General features: G+C 31.8%; 1 protein-coding gene across 2 annotated transcripts in view; it reads right to left on the reverse strand.

Annotated features, from left to right (window-relative positions):
• The window catches only part of LOC100744958 (proline dehydrogenase 1, mitochondrial), a 40,392-nt gene extending 18,654 nt beyond the window's left edge, over window positions 1–21,738 (reverse strand). Inside the window, exons 1-2 of one of the 2 annotated variants that reach the window (XM_012393944.3) lie at window positions 21,476–21,738; window positions 20,968–21,382 (exon numbers count right to left, since the gene is read on the reverse strand). In XM_012393944.3, coding sequence (XP_012249367.1) covers window positions 20,968–21,276 — 309 coding nt within the window. In that variant the 5' untranslated portion in view covers window positions 21,277–21,382; window positions 21,476–21,738. Of the gene's footprint in view, window positions 1–20,967; window positions 21,383–21,475 lie in introns of those variants that run through there. The other variant, XM_003485549.4, reaches the window with a different exon arrangement.
• Between the last annotated feature and the right edge of the window lie 340 nt (window positions 21,739–22,078).

A 22,078-nucleotide genomic window follows, 5' to 3' on the forward strand; every position in this document is an offset into this window, starting at 1 on the left:
GCTCCAAAACGCCTCCAGTTTACGTATGAAAAAGGAAACATGCACCACGTAGTGGCCCTTTTAAGCCAAACAACTTTTATATAGAAAATTTTTTCATACGACGCATATTCTAGAGAAAATTATTCGAAGTGCTCAAGTTAGCTGAGACACACTGTATAACACTCTTATACAAATCTAGCATCAACCATAAATCTATGTCACTTATCTAAATAAATTAATTTATATGCAGAAGATGTGAAAATTTGCATATTCAAATTAGTAACGAAATGAAATTCCCCTTTTAGCCGGAGACTATGATCTTGAAAATATCGTAGGCCTTTAATATGACAGAATAGATATCAAAAATATATTTTTCTGTCTTATGTTTAATACAGCTCTTTTTTAAGTTATATAAAATTTAATTGGAAGATTTGAAGATTTAAATCCCTTCTGTTGGAAAGGAACGTGTGCTAACGCATAAGATTTCGTTAAAAAATTTAAGCATTTAACTTTCTAAAACTTAAATTCTTTCTCAGAGCGTATAAAATTGAACTTAAAGATTCGAAGGTTCAACCTTTAACACGTGCACGTACAAAATTTAATTTAAGAATGCAATCATGAAGCAATCAATGCCAAGCAACTATACCAAAGGTCATATGGCGGTAACCCAATTGTTGCGTATTATCGACTAAAAAGCAACCGGTCAGGTCAAACCGATCGGTCGATGTCGCGTACCTCGAATGACTTAACGTTCAAGGTGGAGGAGATGACATAACTCGAGTGTTACATTTAGACGGTACTTTATTTATACTAGTTGTAGCAGTTAACCGAACTGAACGAGGACTACTGTCGTCCTAAGTTTGTACTGTCCGATGGTTGAAGATGAACTTACAGCTGAAGATGAATTTCCTAATGAGGGAAATGGGCCTGTCCGTGCTATAAACGGACGGCCAACTAAAATTCCGAACACCAATTAAACCTATTAAAGACCAACATTGCGCGATTTTTTTACGATTTTCAATAATATTTTACTTATACAACTTTTACATATTACTCGACTCTTTGATTTTTAATTTATGAAACTGTTTAATTCAATAATATTTGAACAAAAATTCTTAGTTTCAAAGTCCCACATATCAGACATATTTCTCTTGATGGTAACCAAAATTTCTTAATTTTGGTTTTCGGTTAATAGAGTTCGATTTAATTTGCGAAAAAATTAACAACTACTGTTATATTATGTTATAACGGTGACTAGACTGTGGATTTTTAGGCATTCGCGAGAATTTCCAAGATACAAAAATATACAGAATGAACATGGTGTGCGAAAGTATATAAAGTAGAGTACTAGAGTAGTATAAAGTAGTATAAAGTAGATATAAAGTACTGGAGTAGATTACTATTGATATATTACTATAATAAATATAGAGAACAGATTATAATATTTGGTAGGCGAAACAAATCTCAGCTTGTGTTTCGTTTCTTTAATTACGCGTAAAAATATGAATCTACGCATATACGCGCAATCTGGTGATAAGTATCAAGTATCAGTAACCACTTATCAAATAGATTATCGTTACATTAATAACAAATAGAATTAATCTTACGGGACGAACATGCCAATTGTGCATGAAATATGCGATACTGTTGTCCATGTGCCAAGGCGTATAAAATATACAGAATAAAAATAGTCTTCGAGACCTATGAATGACATAGCTTATTGAGTAATCGAAGTATCGAAATTCGGGTCGTATGAAACTTGTTCGATCAAACAGATTGGAATATTTGATGATTTAAGCAATACTTTAGATATTTCTGATGGATAATATCACGGTCGATACATTCAACACATACACATATTTATATATCAACATAGAAAACATTTTTATATCTGCTTCGTCATTCCTATATTCTTGTATCTTGTTAAAGTATTTCCTTTTTCAATTTTCTCAACGAATTTTCTTACAATTTTAACGATGTTGAAAAATTTCTCAATTACGATAATAAGAATATATAACATATAATAGATATAAAAGATAGTAACACGATAATATATTTCACTATTTTAAAGAAATAGTTTATTGAAAATTAATACGTTAGATTTGTATGAAAAGTTCAAGAATTTCATTAATAAAATATTAATAAAATATTTTATTAGAATAATATGACTATCTTTGTATCTGTTTAAGTTACAAAAAGAATTGTTGTTCTTGTTACTTAAGAAACGTAACAATTACTCAACTATTCTAATTAGAAAGCAATTAATTTCGTAATTTGTAGTTAGAATGCAATGCATCTCTCAAGCTATTTACTGATGTTTTATTCAGCATATAGGATAGGATTATCGCCTTCTTTCCAAAAATAATTATGCAAAAATACAAAAAAATTAGAAGCAAATTTTCAACCTTTTAAAAGAAGGTTAAGGAATATACTTGTGTACTTTTACAAACTAAACTTCGTTTGGCAGCATCACTCCTTTTTAAACTTTTTCCCCGTAATCTGAGTGGCCGGTGAGAAATAAACCCAAAATACGAGGGTTTCAAGTATCAAAATCCATCGGCTGAAAAGTTATGCGTCGTTAAAATTTGATACTTTTGATACCAAATTAATCTTATACATTGGAAGTAGGCCATTAAAACGTTAGTCTTCGTCGACGCTATGAACGTTATAGCCGGGCTATATATTTTTTGGCCGCTTCTGGCAGTTGGTAACACATATACAAAATGATATTTGCCAAATTGATTCATGAATTAGCCATAACTTTTGAACCAACGCATTCCCAGATTCAAAATTGTTATATTTCGTTTTTATTCGTCGAATACTATCGGAAGATGCAAAGATGGTTCGACAAACAAAATTAATGCCCAAAACGAAGTTTAACCTCTAACTTGAATGACGCACAGCATTAGAAACAATGGATTTTGACCTTATATTTATTTGACGTTATATCTCGTCCATATATAATGATTTTCAGATGATGCGAGAGAATGTTTTTAAAAAAGTGATGCTTCCAAACTTCAAAAGGTTAAACCTTCCTGGAAGGTTAAACATTTCCTGGATCCTAGATCCGCCACTGTGCGACAACACTGTTAATAGGCATAAAACTGCAGACATTGTTTTCTCATGTGTATATACAGCCAATTTTAACCATTCATTCCCCGCTGATATAAACCTAAACATGTGGCGCCGAAGGTTCTACACCAGGTTTATTCACCGGTTGAATTCCTCGCATAGTGTAATCATCATCGTTCTCAATGAAGGCGCGAATCAGTCGTAAGAAATGCAATAGCGACGAAACGAAATACGAAAATAAATAATTAAATTCCTAGAAATATTAAATATATCAATACAAATAATTTTATGTTGTTATTTTTATACTCAGAGGTAGGATCACGATAATTATTATTTTATCGAATGAATAAATCTATCACACCGTTCTGAGCCAAAAATCCTTTCTTGCACGCGCTTACAACAACTAGGGATAAAAATAAAAAAGCATAGTAAGCCTATCGATTAAATCTATCGATTGTAACTAGGATTACCTTCTAGTTACTATTTCTTATAACTAACGCATCTGCATATAGATGGCGAGCACGAACTCACGTTGTCATTTTTAACATTTTAAATATAAAAATATATCAAATACTCTGTTGTTATTTCTATACTCAGAGGTAAGATCAGAATAGTTATTATTTTATCGAATGGATAAATCTATCACACCGTTCTGAGCCAAAAATCCTTTATTGCACGCGCTTACAATAACTAGGGATAAAAATAAAAAAGCACCTTAAGCCTAATCGATTAAATCTATCGATTGTAACTAGGATCATCCTCTAGTTACTATTTCTTATAACTAACGCATCCGCATATGGATGGCGAGCACGAGGACACGTTGTCATTTTCAACATACTCTAACAACTATTTCTAATTACTCGTATTGTCAGTAAGCTGCGGATTTTTGTGCATTTATAAGAGATTAAAAATTGCAGAAATATACAAAGAAATATACAAAACATCCAAAGTATAGCACACGTGATAATATTCAATAGATGAGATACATTTCTATTTAGATCGTATCTGAGAATCTGCAGTCTAACTATCAGTGATATTAATGAAAATTATAGAATCAAATCAAGACAAAAAATTCCGCCATTCGTAATGATTACCTTTAATAAAAAGTACTATTAACTAGACTACGGATTTTTATGCATTTATGGGAAATTTGAAGCTGCAGACATGCGAAATCCAAAGTACGTATCTCACCTAACTGACATTTATAGCGCAGGTGCAGTCTACGTTTGAAGTGGATGATACGTAACTTTTGAACGGTGTGTGTCTGGTATGCAATACGATGTTCATAAACCATTGATTAGGGGAGTATGTAATATGGCGACTATGTGAACTGGATGTAGCAATTCTGCCAGGATCAATACGGTCTTGGCAAAAATGCTCATCCTTACACATCAGCTCTGTTAGTAATGTAACTGTTACCATTCTTGCTTAACTAGCATAACGCTACATTTTAACCTTGAAAGCAAATATCAAAGGGCTCATGTTTTTAATTATAGAATCTTTCATAAGAGAATAGAATCTTTCATAATATATTCACACACATACGTACATACATACGTAAAATGATTTACGACAATTAAAATGCAAAGTCTTCTTATTCTAATATTTTACATTAATTACACAAACAATACATTACAGCAATACATTATTTTATGTTAAAAGAGAAGTCATTTATACAATTTTACGTATATTACGTATGTATACTTTTTTTGATGCTTGAAATTATGTGCAAGCAATAGCAAATGTACACAAATGTGCACAGATGTGAACAAATGTACAAATGGAAAGAGAATCTTTTTTGCAGAAATTTGCAACTAAAAGTAATTTTCTTTATTATTGCTCTTTAAAATCTTAGACGCCTATAGAAACAGAAATTGGACTACTATAAATGCCAAGAAAAATTAAGAGAAATAATGTCTGTAATATCTGCCTACTATGTCGTTTTAATTGCTTCTGAGTGACTCGAGGGACAGGAATTTTCATTTGAAGAAATATCGAAATGGTAAAAATTCCGAATAAAATATTTTTAAGGCTGTGTTGCTCGTCCCGGTGGATTTTATATTTCAGATTTCCCTATTTTATCTGCGAGAACAACAGAGGAACCTCAGCTAGCGATCCCAAAATATTCAACGTGTAGAACACCTTCCAAAATTAGATTTAATTCTGCGACCTCCTCTTACAAAGACATGAAATAAAGCGCGAACTGGGACTAGAAAATCGAAATATGCGAAGGCAAATTTCAGTGTACATTTCGCAGATAAAAATATAGATCGACAAAAGGATACATATGTATTTGAAGAATAATGATTAAACCTACTCCATCCTAAATTTTCCTAAATTTTGATTTGAAAATTTTTATCAAGACGAAATCAAATCAAATTTGTTAAATTCTATATAAAAATGTTTTATGTCTTTTGTTATTTTTGTTCTAGAAATAATATAAAATATGTAACTTTATCATCATCTTTAAATAGCAAATAATTTGAATTTGAAGTATTCTATTGTGCATACATTTGACACGTGCTTTATTAATTTACGCTTTATTAATTCTTATTTAATTATTGCGTTGTAAGAAAGAACTCGTTATTTTATCGTAAAATAAGGATTGAAATATTTCATTAATAACGAATAGATATTGAAATAAATACAGAAACTGCTCGACAAACTTCAATGATTAATAAAAATAAATTGAAAATGTTTATTTCATGTTACGATGGTAATTTATAAAATTGTTAATTGGAATTCAAATTGAAAATGAATTATTGGAGTTTTAAAATGCAAATATATTTAGTGTAGCAATTGTTGATAAAAGAACGAATAAAAAATTATCCTTCCCAGCCTTTCGTACCATACTTTCTTTATTTTTGTCATTATCCTGTTTCAAAGGGAGGAAACCAATGAAGAAGCAATTAAATAATAACCAATTAAACAGATATTGAATAAAATTTGTACAATACAATTGAATAACAAGAGACGTAATTACTCACAGACTGAGAATAAGACAGTGAATGGTTGTGATGCAAACAAAAAGGGTCGAACGTAATTGCGATGGCGTTTCCACATCGATCTGATCTCGCTAGGTTTCACGGGATAATTCACCGCTGAAATCGTAGGAATCAAACATCGGAGAGGAATTTCCCAGTCGATGAATAGACCAGACAATACTCCATTCCTCGTTATTTCCTTCAATCACAATTCTTTCAAATCTCTCATTGCAAATAATTACATATCAGCTACTGGCCCCCTGTGTTATTTCATAATATGAAAATAACTATTTAATAAATACCTTCTAGAGAATATATACGTACCGTTTTAATATATCGTTTTACTCTTATACTTGACAGTGAACGATAGCTTTTCAGAAATCATATTAATTTTCAATACTTTAATTATCAACAATTCAGATACTATGATTGGGATTAGGGATACCTAACATGAAACGAGCAGCAAAACACATGAGTTAATGTTTTGTTTATGTAACACCGATAAGAAAGTTTTATCAAGATTATTAGAGTTTACCAACGTTATATATACTTACTGATAAGTACACAATATCCAGTCACTCGGAGTACCAAGAAGAGGGACGTTTTTCAAGTGGCACACTTCATAGATTCGATGATTACATATATGGAATTATGAATTTCCTACGTGATTTCATAACGTTACGTCATTTCTATTTTTACATGATTTTGATTTAATACGGCGTGGAAAAGGCATTCGAACGCTCTTGAACAATTCAAAGATTTCAAAAGTAAAGCAAGACTCGAGAATCTGTAAAATGAAAATTCGAAAGTTCCAAGGATAGAAGATCTGGAAATTTTGAAACTCGTAGATTTAAGCAATTCGAAGCACATCGAGCGCGTTGAACCTGAGACAGGCTACGAGACGAAGAGGACGGTTACGTAGCCGGGATAATATCGGTTTACCCCGGCTAAATTGTTCGTACGAGCTAATTAGACGCGGTAACGCCGAGAGCATGAGAAAGTTGATTATTGATTAATACCGGCAGACAAATAAAAATTAAAAAAGATTTGACACCAGTATCCCATCAACTTTTTCATTGATTTTTAAGTGGGATATGGTTGTCCATGTACCGTAGTAAACTTGATTGGAATTTCAGTAGCCGACCTCCGCGAGTTTCCTCGTACAACGGCTCTTCCTCCACCGAACTCGTGCAGCTCTTAACATTTTATTCGCAAAAATAAGGAAAAAAGGAAACTACAGATTACGCGGATATTCGGCATTCTTGTTCCGCGATTGATTCGAAGGTTCCAAGCCGAAGATACGATCTCCAAATGCGGAAATTATTTGACACGAACGTAACAAGACCAGCGAAGCAAATCGATTTAAAGCGACGAAAGAGAGACACGCTGGATGTAAAGAAGAAGAAATTGGGCATTTTTATTCACAAAGATGACATTTTTATCACAACATTTCGTACGTATATGAATAATATACATAAATATAAAATATTTCTTACAATTCTTACGTATCTCAATAACTTTTTAATCCTTTCTAAAATCGACCTTAAACTTTGTAAGTGTCCCAATACTCGTGAATGGGAATGTATTGGAATATTGCAATCAAGAGCTATAACGAACAGGATATTGAACAGAAGAAGTTGTCGACGAAGATATTCCGATCGAATGGCAATCAAAAGACTCAACGAACAGAGAATGATATCAGACGTGAAATTTCCGATCTACGAATGGGATATGGAACAGAGATTTCGACATATTACCAAAAGGAATAATAGGCTAATAACTGATCGAGTGAATTTATCAAGCAACGAAAGTACAAAGATCAAAGGGATCACCGTCCTAACAGTTTAACAAATTTCTATTTCTTTATCTATCATCTATCGATTAAAGATCGAAACACAGTATCGAAAGATAGAAAATACTATACAGCATTTGCTGAACAAATTCTCCGTTTTATCCAGAAAGATACAGCGACAAACTTCGTGTTAATTATAAGAGAAAAAACGTGCATATCACATCGTTTCATTCAGATCCGTGACACGCATTCTCGGAACGACCCCATCAATTTACGGTAATTCAAACCGTTCCACGAATCCAGAGCTTAGATGGCAGCTACCATTTCATGATACGGATTAAAATAAGAATCTCGGGTGCAGCCCTCACAGATAATCGTTTTCGATACGACTAAACGAACGAACCAACTTTGATTTCAGATGTCGTTGAAACGCTCGTCGGACACGAGTCTTTAATTAATGTTACTCGCTATAGGCTTGTCGTATTCTTACGATCCTTAAATAAACTTATTTCGTCTATCTATCCGATCTATAAAGTCAACTAATTCTACTTCTTCTTTTTGAATTTCCCATATTTTCCAAATCCGAAATTATAGGTATATGATTATATTATATAACTATAATAGAGTGGTATCGATACAAAGCACAAAAGGCCGTTTCACGGGTCTAATCGACCATCGATAATATTCTCGTTAAGTCGTTAAATAAATAAAAAACTAAAGAATGGCGCCGTATTTTAGAAGTTGCAGTCGCAAGACCGCTAGAACCCGCTAATCCACGATACGGTACGAAAGAGGGATTAATTTATCGCATCTTCGACTGTCTTCAAGCGAAGAGAAAGCTCTCTTTCTAACAGCCAAAGTTAAGAAAAGGCCAGGTAGCCGCTCCGGACAGTTACAGTTTCACATTTCAAAGAGAACACTGTCTCATCAGGCCTTGATCGAAGCGGAAGTGAGCCCAGTTTGTGGTTTAATACGCTCATCCTTCCTAATACAGGATTCAGAACCATACCAGATTCTATTACCATAACTGGTATATGGATCATCCCTAGAATACCATGTGTAAGAAGAACATTTGTTATTTTTCAAGCAAGACAGTGTACCCAAGCCAAGAGTAGCTCTATGAATCGATTTGTCGTTGTTGATAGTTCCTGAATTGATTTACTAAAATAATATTTATCAGCAACGATGTCTATTGTATTTTTCCAAAGAAGTTGACAATCAACGCGAAATACAGAGAACTGTTTCATGGGTAATTGATCATCGATAACGTTTGCTGTTAAAGTGCATGCAAACGCACTATGTAGCATGCGTTTGATATAACTTCGTTATCGTGCGCTCGCGTTTTCGTTGAAGGATGGAGTTAATCACATAACGTAAGTACTTTGGTACATTGTAACGCTATCACGCATATTCGCAATTGACAAATATAGTCGCATACTCCACAGTCTGCTGCGAAGATTATTAAGTTTAAATGGTTTGCTCCAAATGTTTCAATCGTAGGTTCTCTTTGAAATTTTCTCTCGTGATAGGGTGTACCGTCATTTTGTAGAGTAATATCGAAACGAATGGCAAGTAGTACAGTGTTAATTAATAAAGTATTATTAGCAGACTTTATAAAAAGTGGATTTATTGTGTATTTTATTATGAATTTTATATAGAACGATTTTTATCGTAATGTAACTTTTAAATAAAAATAATAGCTGCCATAAAGTTCTATATATTGTTATTAACATTATTCGTATCTTTCTTTGATTACTATTTCTGCTTTTATATCATGATAAATAACGATGAAAAATAGAATATTCTACTTAATCTCTTTCTGACTTACTACGCTATTCTTGATTAAACATTCCATGATAGATATCAAGTTTTAACGTTCGTCATTAATCACGACAGTTTTCTATCGTGACACATTTGATGCATTGTCCGCTTTATAGCAGCTATAATAAGAGAGATTTCCCTACACAGATTGATAAATAAGTAATCGACTCGATATTTGATTTCGTATTTTCATATTCATTCATCGGTCATTTCATTTCATATTCGTATTTAAAGACACTCGTGATACAGCAAATTAAATATTTTGTTAATTTATTTTGTGCAAGGCAACAAGCGTTTAAGCACTTGACAAAAATTGTAAGATAATATACAAGCATACATATGCAAAATTATTCACAAAGGTTTCTGCAGGATGAGTCACGCGTATAAAACAAATAATTCTTATTTTTCGAATAATTGATATGTACATACGTACATACATGTTTACATACATTTATATCGCAATACGTATTTCACAATTGTACTTTTTCCTTGAAAACATATTTGAACGATTCATATCGCTTCACAACAAACATTATGAAAAACGATCTATGGAACATGTTTTTGTATATCTTTTTCAACGTGATTTTCTACCTCTAAAATAACAACCCAACTTTCTTATCGTTTTTACAAAGCTCGAAAATTACTAAAATTTAATTTAATAATAATAACGTATACTATTTTTAATCGTTCAACTTGAATTATCATCTATAAAAAATGTTCCAATAATAATAATACTACTGGCATTATTAATTGTAATATATAAATATATAAAAATTGAAATCTGTATAGAGGATGCCACATTTGAAGCTATAGCTCGTTTCAAAAGATTTTTCGAATCAAACTATTTCAGGAGGGCGGGTTTTACGATGATCATGAACCGTCTCCAGATGGACGTGATTGCGAGATTTCGAGACGAGCTTTGTTTTCCTACACGGAACATACATAATATATTCGATGATTCAAGTTGATGTTCCAGGGTCGTTCAAATTCATTCATTGCCGTTCAGAGCTTCGTTATCGAGCATCTTTAAGATTTAACAGATAAACAATTCTACCAAATGTCCAAATTGGACAAATTTTGAATGTGAAATTTTAAATAAAAAAAAATCTTTAAGATTTGATTTACCGGAGTGTCGCGTCGATTCGGGTGCAAGCAGAAATCGAAATCATACCAGTAACGTGATTTGTCGTTATTCTTATTTCTTTCTTTTTATTCTTATGGAGAATCCGTTGCTAGGGAAATATCCACAATTTGTGCTACAATCGCCTCGAAAGAGTCAATATTATTGCAAATAGTATTACGTGTGCTTGCTTTTGGTAACGATTTAATTTACGATAGCTCATTATATCGTGCGTCTAACAAAATTGCCGATAAAATTTCGGTATACTGTCTGCTCAAGTACTCTCCTCTCTTAAGAAAATAATATTTAACAGTCTATAAACTTTGCAACCGTTCTATTGTAGGACATCTAGAATTGTTAGTTTAGTCGACACGCTGTTTATCTTTAGTCAATATGCCTAATAATCTCTTCGTAGTAAGTAGTTTCCAAGGTTTTGTTTGTAAGTATGCTCAATTTTTGCTTCAAAGCGTAAGCTCTTACGAATACAGGTATGTATTACTAATGTAATCAACAGTGGCTAATCGCCATTCTCAGTAATTCGACGACGATATGTATTATCTCTCAATAATAAAAATTGTACTGAAATATGCTACTAAGATAATATATATGTAATATAACAGTATATATAATATTATAATAGTAATAATAATAATAATGACAATTGCCTATCGCAATGATATAACATCAACGAATAACGATAAACAAGGGATATTTTTTTATCCTACATCAACTTCTTGCTTAATCTCTTTTTGGTAACAAACATCATTTAGTTTGAGTAAAAAATAAAGTAATACACGTGTCATTTTATTAAGATAAAAGCAAATATTAAAGCAATACACATACGTGTTTTACAGGAGCTCTAAAAAATGTTCATAATTTAAAAAAAAGTTTGCTACTGTGAATACTACTGTCCTTATAATATAGTTATTATAACAATACTAGTATAAAATTTCTGCTCATAGCTAGAAAGTCTGGCTTCTATGATTATGCAACAATCTATACACTTGTACACTTATTAGTACGTAGTAAATGTTATTAATGAAAATGATAAGAATCTTGATCTGATACGTATAAGTAGACACATGTCGTAGAACCATTCTAACCTGAATCAATAGAAGTCAGTCTTATGTAATGCGTTCATCGAATATAAAAAAAGAAAGACAGTCTCTAAAATGATACACTATGTAAATATCGCGCTCTGTCGTGATAAGTATCGTACCACTATTACCTAAGTAATATTAAAGATATCCATAAGCACGAAAATAACCTCAAATATAGCTTAAGTTTATAAGTTCTTTTCTTTTCGTAATTATAAATTATGAAGCTACAAATTCTTTTACATTAGCAAATCAATATTCACGGATCCAAGCGACCAAGTTTTCAAATTTCCAAATTTTTTAGATTTTTAAACACCTTTAAACCTTCTAATTCAAATCTAATTTAACTCTTTTCTCTATGATATCAATTAAGGATTTAAAGAATGTGTGAATGTTACTGAAACACGAACAAAAGAAATCATAGATATATGTAGACTTTTTGTAAAGAAAGATAGCAAAAATGATCTAGAACGCGTGTTATGATACTCCTTAAGGTAGTTCGGCATACATCGAAAAGTTAATGGAAAATTTAAGGAAGAAGGAAATGTCGATCGGATAATTCCATCCACGTGTCCGATTGATTTCTCTAGATTACTAATGAGGTAAACTCTACCGGTAATGACTTCTTTGCATGAGAATCGTAATTCACGATTCCTTTTGCACAAAGGTATCCCGTTGTAAATGCGTTGTAAACTTCGGACGAACTAGTCGGCCTTGAGACTACTTATCACCGTGTCATTACAGTCGAATCGAATGAGGAACATTGGTCCCCTTTCTTCCTTTCATTCACTTGCATTCGGCTGTATCTATAGGGTGTCGTAAGTAAAGTTCCTAAACGTGAAATTATGAAATTATTAACAAATCAAGCATCCTGCAAATAAAATAAAGCCATCGAAGTACGAAGAAGTAAAAGAAGATTACACTTTATAAATGTACTGGTTTCATTTCAAATTGCTAAAATAATATTTTCTCACTCTAAGTACTAATTTGTTAACTAACTAACAACCAACTAGTTGCTTATTAATTAACAGCACTAAGGTAATTGTACCAAATTAGCATAAAAATACGAATTAGTAGTAGAGATAAAATGCATATAAATACGATTTAAATATTCATATATTTAACGATACGCAATAAATAAAAAAAAATGTACCTTCTGAGGAAATTTCTAATTGACAGATATTTCCGTACGTTCCAGAGTTTCTAATAGATATTGAATTTTATTACCAATAGGATATATAATAAAATGTTATAACATGGAATTATATTATATTTATATGGTATTGTAAAATTTTTATACAATTTTTTATTGTTGTTATTTCTATACTCAGAGATAGGATCGCAATAGTTATTATTTTATCGAATGAATAAATCTATCACACCGTTCTGAGCAAAAAAAAAACCCTTTATTGCACACGCTCTTACAAAGACTAGGGATAAAAACAAAAAAGCATCTTAAGCCTATCGATTAAATCTATCGATTGTAACTAGGACTATCTAGTTACTATTTCTTATAACTAACGCACCTGCATATGGATGGCGAGCACGAACTAACCTTGTCATTTTCGACACTTATAAAATTTATATTTGATTCATTGTTATAAAATTTGTATGCAATTTCTTATAAAATTTGTATTTAACGCTGCAGAATTTTATATGCCTATTGAATTTTATTAACTATATGAATTAATAGAGGTTAAGTATTCTGAAAATGAAATCGAATCAAGCGTACAAGATGAACTTGATCAGATAATAACTTGATAACTTGATCCACCTTCAATACATGAAATACAAATACAATTTATGTATACATAATGAATGACATACAATGAAATACAAATACCTTTTTAATACATAAAATACCAACTACAAAACCAAAATCATCATTTCATAAAATGATTATTCCAAAAAGCGACATAAATACTCAAACAGTTGCACTCGCGAATATACCTTGCGAAAGTGTTCGAACACTTGTATAAATCTTTTATGAATATATGACGTATGTGATACGAAACATTTCGAAATTTTATTAACACTGTAATTACTATGATAGGTCTCAATTATCGTGAAAATGCTTGTTTTAAAAGATATTTCAATTTTAATTTCGCCAAATTGAGTGCATAAAACACGAGGAATAAACATAAAAGTAGTACGTTGTCTTTTCTTATACGATACTTTCCTTTCACGTACAATAGGACAAGTACAAATATCTTTCGAATTAATCGATTTTCACTCTAAGTGCCCTAATTCTTTTGTATAGAAAATATAAAAGATCTATCGATTGATGTATTAGAAAAAATTGGTAGCTCTATTTTAAAAAATTGAGGTAATTTTTAAATATTCAAAATAAGTCACTACTTTCGGCATGGGCACCCATATTGGATCATACATCGTTCGAAACCGTTTAGATTTGCCTAATATCTTCTACCGTTTCAGAGCTGCAACTTGCCCCCAGTTGCGCGAGACACCTTGTATACACCAAAGTTTTCTACGATGTGTCCAAATACTTTTGTGAACCACTGTAGAATAAAATTCGCATTACGTCCAATAAAAGAAAGATTATTCGGACGACGCAGGGAACGCGCATGCGCGCGCGCCTCTGTGCATCCGTCGCATTTATGTCAGCCGCATAGCGATGCAAACGTGCGGCTAACACGCGACTCGATCAGTATGTAGTATGTGCAACGCGACCGTAGACGCGATGTTTATGGAAAGATTTCGAAACAGTGCTCTATCGTCTGGCAACTGTCTGAAGCGAGTCTACGACAGACGAGTGCCTCACCCGCGAGGCGAGACACACTCCGCTTTGACTCAGCATTTCACCGCTAAAATGCGTCTAATATGGCGACGTAAACTTACAGCGCAACGTGGGAGATGAATGAATCGCTACGATAACAAATGAATTTGTTATGTAACTTTGTATATCGAAAAATTGGTGGTATTTTAGAAAATTAGTTGTATTATGAACGTTTTTCATTATTTTTCATAATAACTTGTATGATATTAATTATAATTGTATAATATATGTATACATATACATAATTGTATTGTATGATAAGTATATTATAATTGTACAAGTGCGTATTACGATTCGTTGATAGTTATAGTTGATTTAATTTTACTGATTATATTGTTTGTAAGTGTATAATACAAGTTGCTACTATACATTTATAGTTATTATCGAAATTATTGGTTAAAATTAATAAGTTAAAGTTTTCTAACTTATATTTTAAGTTAGAAAAGAATGTCTGCAAACTAAAAATCCGGAATATCGATAAAGCAAACGAAGAGCGACAAATGTCGAGTAATTTTCAGATTAATTGATTAAACAAATTGCTATATCTGCCGAACTATTAATGGTACCGACGATGATTCTTTCTAACCCTTTGCAATCCGAACTATATTTAACATTTCGTTTCAACAGATTCGCGCGCAATTCAGCTGTCTCCAGCTTTGGTTTATTTATATCTCCATATCTTAATGATTTAAATTTAGCGATTAAAAATTTGTTTATAACAATATGAATTAGCACTATTATTGTATATGCTATTTTTCGGTCCAACAACGTTAAAAAAGAAACTTTATTAGTTTAGCTTACGGAATTAAAATTAAATCGAACTAAACACGGTATAAATTAGTATATTCTGTATCTTAGTAGCGACTTAGTAGCGAACGTGATACGCTGAATAACTATTATAGTCATCAGTCACGATATATTCGCGTAAGTGTTTTGGATAAGAACCGAACTTGTACACCTTTCAGATTGAATAGCAGCGGGGTACTTGTACTTGAATGAAAGCCAATGAAAAATGTAAACGAGTACAGTATATGTATACATTTCCGTTGCTTGTATATGGCGTCTGTGCTGATAGAATGTTAAAAAAAATATCTATGCTGACAAAATACTAGAATATGTCTATACTGATTGAATGTTATGATATGTATGTCTGTTCCACTCGGACAGTCCGAGCTCCCTCGTTTGTTCAGGACACACGTTGATTGTTAGTTGTCAAAAATTAGTTTTCCGATCGACGGCGACCTAAGTATCGCAATCATCCTTCCGAGCTTTCTTAACGCACCTCCTCCTGGTAAGGGTGGAGTGGTAGCAGAATTAATGCGAGGTGTTCGGTTTTTCCGGAAAGATTGTGATACTTCTCCGGAAGTTAGAAACCATGGCAACTCGTATCGTTACAATATGGCTTCAAAGTACCTTTTAGAGGTACCGAGTTCATAACACGTCGTTGACTATTGAATGGAAAATAAACTACAATTGTAAATGCTGCCTAATAAGGTTTAAGATTTCAACTGAAAAGTAACCCTCTCTACGATCGTGCTATAAGCTTCACAGATGAATAACTCAACACCTGGTTCCTTGGGTGATCTGAACGTAACATCTGCTTCTTCTTCTTTTATTCTTTAACGCCGCATTCTTATTTTATTCTTATTTAAATTCAAAATCTAATTAATTTTTTAATCAAATATTTTTATCATACCCATACGATACTAATAAGAAATATTTTATTTGTTCCAGATAAAAATTCATAAAAAATTAATTCTAACATTATCTAAAATGTTTTTACGCTTAAAATGTCGAACAGTGTTATAATAGGTAATTTAATTATTAAATCAATTAAAATATGTATATACATATAAAATAATCCATTAATTTCAAAGTAAAAGTATCTTTTCAAAATATTATATTTACTTTCAATGTCGACTAAAAGTGATTAAGCGTCGTCATTTCGATAAAATTTCTTGAACAACGTTCAATGAAATCTGAAACAAAGATAGGAATCAGAAGACGCAGTGTTTCTAGATTACAGTACCATACTAAACTCCACTTGATCCCGCGCCTTTAATTTTCGGTGATATGAAAGACACGTGTGATTTAATGCCATGAAACTACACCTTCCCTGTATGCCAATAATAATCCTTTCTATTCAGTTTTCTTCCGAGCGTGGTATGTTGAAACGTTAAGAGCATTTTTAGAAATTACTAGGTTCTATTTCCAACAACTTCTAATTTATAAGAATTCTCATCTATCAATAGGTCCTATTGTGATATTGTAACACTCGCAACGAATATAATAAATCTTTTGTATTTCGCTTTTATCAGTTTTATTAATTAATCCGTATAAAACAAATACATATTACGACAAAAATAACAATTACACATAAAAGAAGAGAAACATTATTATGTCGTATAAACATAAATGCAACATTAGTGCTATCTATAAGAAAATATCTGAAAAGCGGGACATTTATCGTAAAGAAGTAAATCTTATACATTATTATACAAAAAATAAATTTCTTCAAAATATGAATCATTTGTCGTGTCTGAAACAAGCCGAATGGCATGAATAATGAGTACCGAATCAATCACGAATAATCACGTAATTTATCAAATTTCTACCTTACTGAATAATCGAAATACAGATAAGATCGATAGCCTGAACAAAAATTCTAATAAAGAAACGTGGTCAGGTTGTGACAATCTCAATGATGAAACTGATTTCTTTTTAACTCTTTCAATCTTCAAGGATTTGATAAAAGTTTGATCAAAATAATTGCAGATCACGATCGAGAATTTCAAAGGATTTCAATCGTTTTCAAGAATTTACGTCTATATTCGTGGATTTCCCAGGATTAAACGAAAAGATTGAAAATGTCTACGAGACAGATAGGATGTGATTACAGAACTTGCACGACTTTTATCTAACCGATAAATATATAGTACATATATCGACCAAGAATTTCAAGTGTCCATGTAATTAGTCGATGATAACTATGTTAATTTAGAGATAAAGGGAACGTTTCCATTATAATCAACGATAAGGCATTTAAATGTTCGTAGAAACTTTTTTTCAGTTATAAGCAAGAAATATCCACGTTTTAATTTCAAAAAATCAAAAAAAAAGCCGAAGGATTTTAGAATTTTGTTTACGTCTATTTTTTCTTACGAAAATCAGTTTTACTTTTCTATCAAGCTTGAAGAAAAAAAACGATGTAAGAACAAGTGTCTAATAAATTTTTAATTTGAAGAAATGATAGGTAAAATATGAACTGTAATAGGAAAATCTTCAATAGATTTTAAAATATTCGTATTTAAAAATACCCTATATTATTCCCTATACATGTATCTCTCGTTTTTGAAAAAATACGCTAATATTATTTCTTCGCTGAATCTCTTGATCTTATGATAAAATTATTTCGATATATGAAACCATTAAAATTAGTATTGGTCATTTATTATTTATGCGTTTCCACGAAATAACAGAAATGAAAACTCTTTTAACTCTGAAATATATAGATATTATTTCTTAGATAAGATATTTATTTGAAACGTGTGTAATATCTATTATTATATCGTGTAATTCCATTTATTAGTATATTTAATTTTAATTCATATTTTCATTTATTATTATGTATTCATAAATAATATTATTATAATATTCGAGAACTGAATACGATCAGAATAAACGTTTCACGAAGTATTACACAGCAAAATACAATTCTTGGCACCGTCTGCCAACAGTCTAAAACGAAGACACTACAGAGTCATGTCGCACTTTAAAAATCAATAATAATCAATACGGTGTAGCAAGGTTTATACATTCAGGATAGGATGTGAATCACCAACCACGTATGTATACACACCTTCTTCTATTTAAGTACTCGACGAAAGCTACATTATTACATAATTAAATGTGAACAAGTTAATTTTCCTTATTCGCGGCAGTCATGTGCATATCTAATGAATGCAGCAATGAATGATGTTGTTAGAAATAAAACCAAGACGGTAGAAACCTCTGTGCTCACGAGTTAATGATGAGAACAAATTCAATATATGCAAGTATATTTGTAAATCTTAATCAAAACCAATACCTAATAAGATACGCTTCATAAGGTTCTAATACTACTCGTAAGTGGCTACAAAAATTATTGGCACGCCGTTGTATTTATTATATCATTTAATAGTACATTCATATGATTAAAAATATTTGATACTATAAAAATGAGATATATCTATATAGACTAATATAGAGCGTAATAAAAAAGACATATCACTGAAAAATGAGGGTATGTGCAAATAAATATGCTTTTATGTAAGCTTATGGCCACTATAATGATTCGTTCATTGCACTTGTCAAATATACGATCTTCATAAACTAGCTTCAAACTTTGGAACGAATACTGGCGAATTTTGGAAATCTACTTAAAATTACTTCCATATATTCAAACGGATCGAACTTTTAGATCTTCCAATTTGCGAATTTTACTTTGCTATATAGTTCTAGATAATTATTAAAATAATGAGAAGAATGATAGTAAGAATATATATATACGCGTACGTACAAAAAAGAATTGTAATTATGAGGAATTAGATATCTACAAATCCTTTAAGTAAAATAATTGCAGATAAATGCATTTTGTACAACATATTGTTGAATTATTCTACATCATAATTTTAAGTAATTGACGTAGAAAAACACTTGACTTAGTTAAAAGGATAATATTTACAAGTATCAATAAAATATTCTATATATTATAATTATATAGATTATAATAATATTGCTCCAAAAATACCTACTTAGAGTATATTTTACCTAAATTCACTTCCTACGATAGACCACCAAGCACCATACTTAATTATTTTCCATAATTATTATTAATCTACCGAATCTTGTATATTTCATTTGAAACTTTAATATAAACAGGAGAAGTTAAATAATAAATGAGATTAAATTAAATTAAGCACTATAGCATTCTTGTAGTACCAAAAATATTATATACATATCAATAAAATATTGATACGAATGAAGCTTAACAAATTTAAAACTACAAATTATTTCATTTAACTACATAAAGATGACGACACGTCGTAGGAAATTAAACAGTCCTTCCGTAGAAGAGTATTTCCGTAAGAATTAAACAGTACAATAGTAACAACCCAAGCTAGCCAATGAAATCGTATAGGTTTTTACGATCCTCTGGTCATTCCTTCCTAGTTACGTAATTGGCCACCACTATAAGTTTGCGACAAAATTGCTAGGTCGATTCAATATACTATTAAGTATTACTAAAATCAATAACGCGCCATGCCACGTCGTTGTATAAATCGGCTACGAATCCCGACGCTATCGATAAAAGGTTGCTGGTTCATATTTAATATAGAAAATCTCCAAAAATCTCTACCTTCCTTCAATATTCAAAAAACTTTGCACAGAAAAATCAACAATTAATTAATTTTGCGATCCTCTAACGCTATTGCGTAACAAACGATTTCCTTTCGGTGTTACAGAACAATGCATAAATCTTATTTCTATGATTTTTTCACGACAAATTCCTTATTCTTAGTCTGTGAGTAAAATCCTATTAAACGGAATTTTATAAAATTCCGTTAATATATATATATACTATAATAATATAATATATAATATATAATATATATGTATATATATATATATATATATACAATTATGCTATAATTTCATCGATTGCATTAAATATATGTAATTCATACACAGGCACAGAACACCAATTATTTATCTGAAAGATCCAACTAACGTGATTAACGTCGTACAACTGACTTTGATATGAGAAAAAATTCTTCGTTTTAATAGAATTTTATGTATGAATGAATCGCTGTTTTATATAAAAATGGCAATAAAATACTTCAAATTTTATGAATATCCAATAGCAACTCTTATATCGCATGATATCTATTATACTTATATATACCTATGTATCGTATATATTACGTGTATTGTATTCTAGTTATACTCCATGTATTAAATGATTGTTAGATACACATTATAGACTAAAGTTTTAGAATTGTAGATGATTGATACAGAAGAATATTTTTTCGAATTTACGTATATATATATATGAATGGATCTGAGAAAAAAAAATCAAACAAATGACTATACAATGTGGCTGGAACAGAAAAGACAGGCTAGGGAAAAGAGCGAGAGAGAGAAGACGTTGTGAGAGCACATGTCATGCTATTTCGTACGTCATAGGGATAATTTATAGGTATATAACAAATCTATAATAACACGTAATATACAAAGTAACGTCATCGAATCTGATTTGAACTTACCTTCATATTGTTCTCGGCGATGTACTCGATGGTACATAGTTGATAAACGATGTAGGCACGAAGCAATTCTTTCGTGGTTTTACTCTTAAAAGAGGCGACGGGATCGTTAAACTTCAAATCCAGAGGATCGATCTGTCGCGGAGGAGCCGGCTTCACGTCAGCGGTAGTGCCGGTGTATTCGCGATCGTACACCTGCACTAACTGCACCGATGGCTTCGTTACGTTCTCCAGGAGGCCGACAGGAAGTGGTAAACACTTCCTCAGCTTTTTACCGGCACTGCAACGCGGCACCGTTCTCAAAAACGCCATACCTTGCCGTAGCTCTAATGCAAGAAATGTCAGCAATCAGGACGCACTATTTAGCGGAAAAAAAAACCGTGAACTGCGCGATCTCCTCCGCCCTATGAGAGTCTCACTGAAAAAAGTACCAGTAGCAATGAACGTTAAGATTCGAGAACGTAGATTGACCAAGGCGATTTTTCTCAGTGACAAACGGGGTAAATCCAACCTGCCACGATCGAGTCGGAGACCCCAATACCAATAGAGGTATCTCGTCAAAGCTTAGGCCGAATCACAAGGTGGGGTACTCGTAGACATCCAGCGACGTACGAGTCAAGCGCTCACCTTACCACGATACCGTCTATTATAACTTATCTATGCAAAACACCCGTTGAAAACCGACTTTAAAAAGTAAACGAATTTTTTTGTTAAGATTCTTTTTCAATTTATTGCTAATATTAACCGGCACAACGAATTTCAATTGTTGTACGTTGCCCCAATTACTATACAGTAGCAATAGATGCTGAGACTCTGATTGGTTCCTACGAGAGGTGTGTTCGCATTGCTCGGTGTGACTGGTCGACGAAATTTTGGGAAATGCCAATAACTGCGCCGTCGTACCACGCGCACAGTGGCGCAAAACGTGCTTTACATTACCCCGAACTGCCGAACATTATTTTATTTCATTTATTCTAACACATATCTTAATGATCATTTATTTAAATTATCAATGATATATGAAATAATATCTTGTATAGATCTTTCACTTGTATCTATGTCAAAATATTCACAATAATCAATCTCTCTTAAAAGTCGCATGTTACATAAATAG

Source organism: Bombus impatiens, unplaced genomic scaffold (assembly GCF_000188095.3).
Source record: "Bombus impatiens unplaced genomic scaffold, BIMP_2.2 scf_0064, whole genome shotgun sequence".
In the NCBI taxonomy this organism is placed as follows: Eukaryota; Metazoa; Arthropoda; class Insecta; order Hymenoptera; family Apidae; genus Bombus; species Bombus impatiens.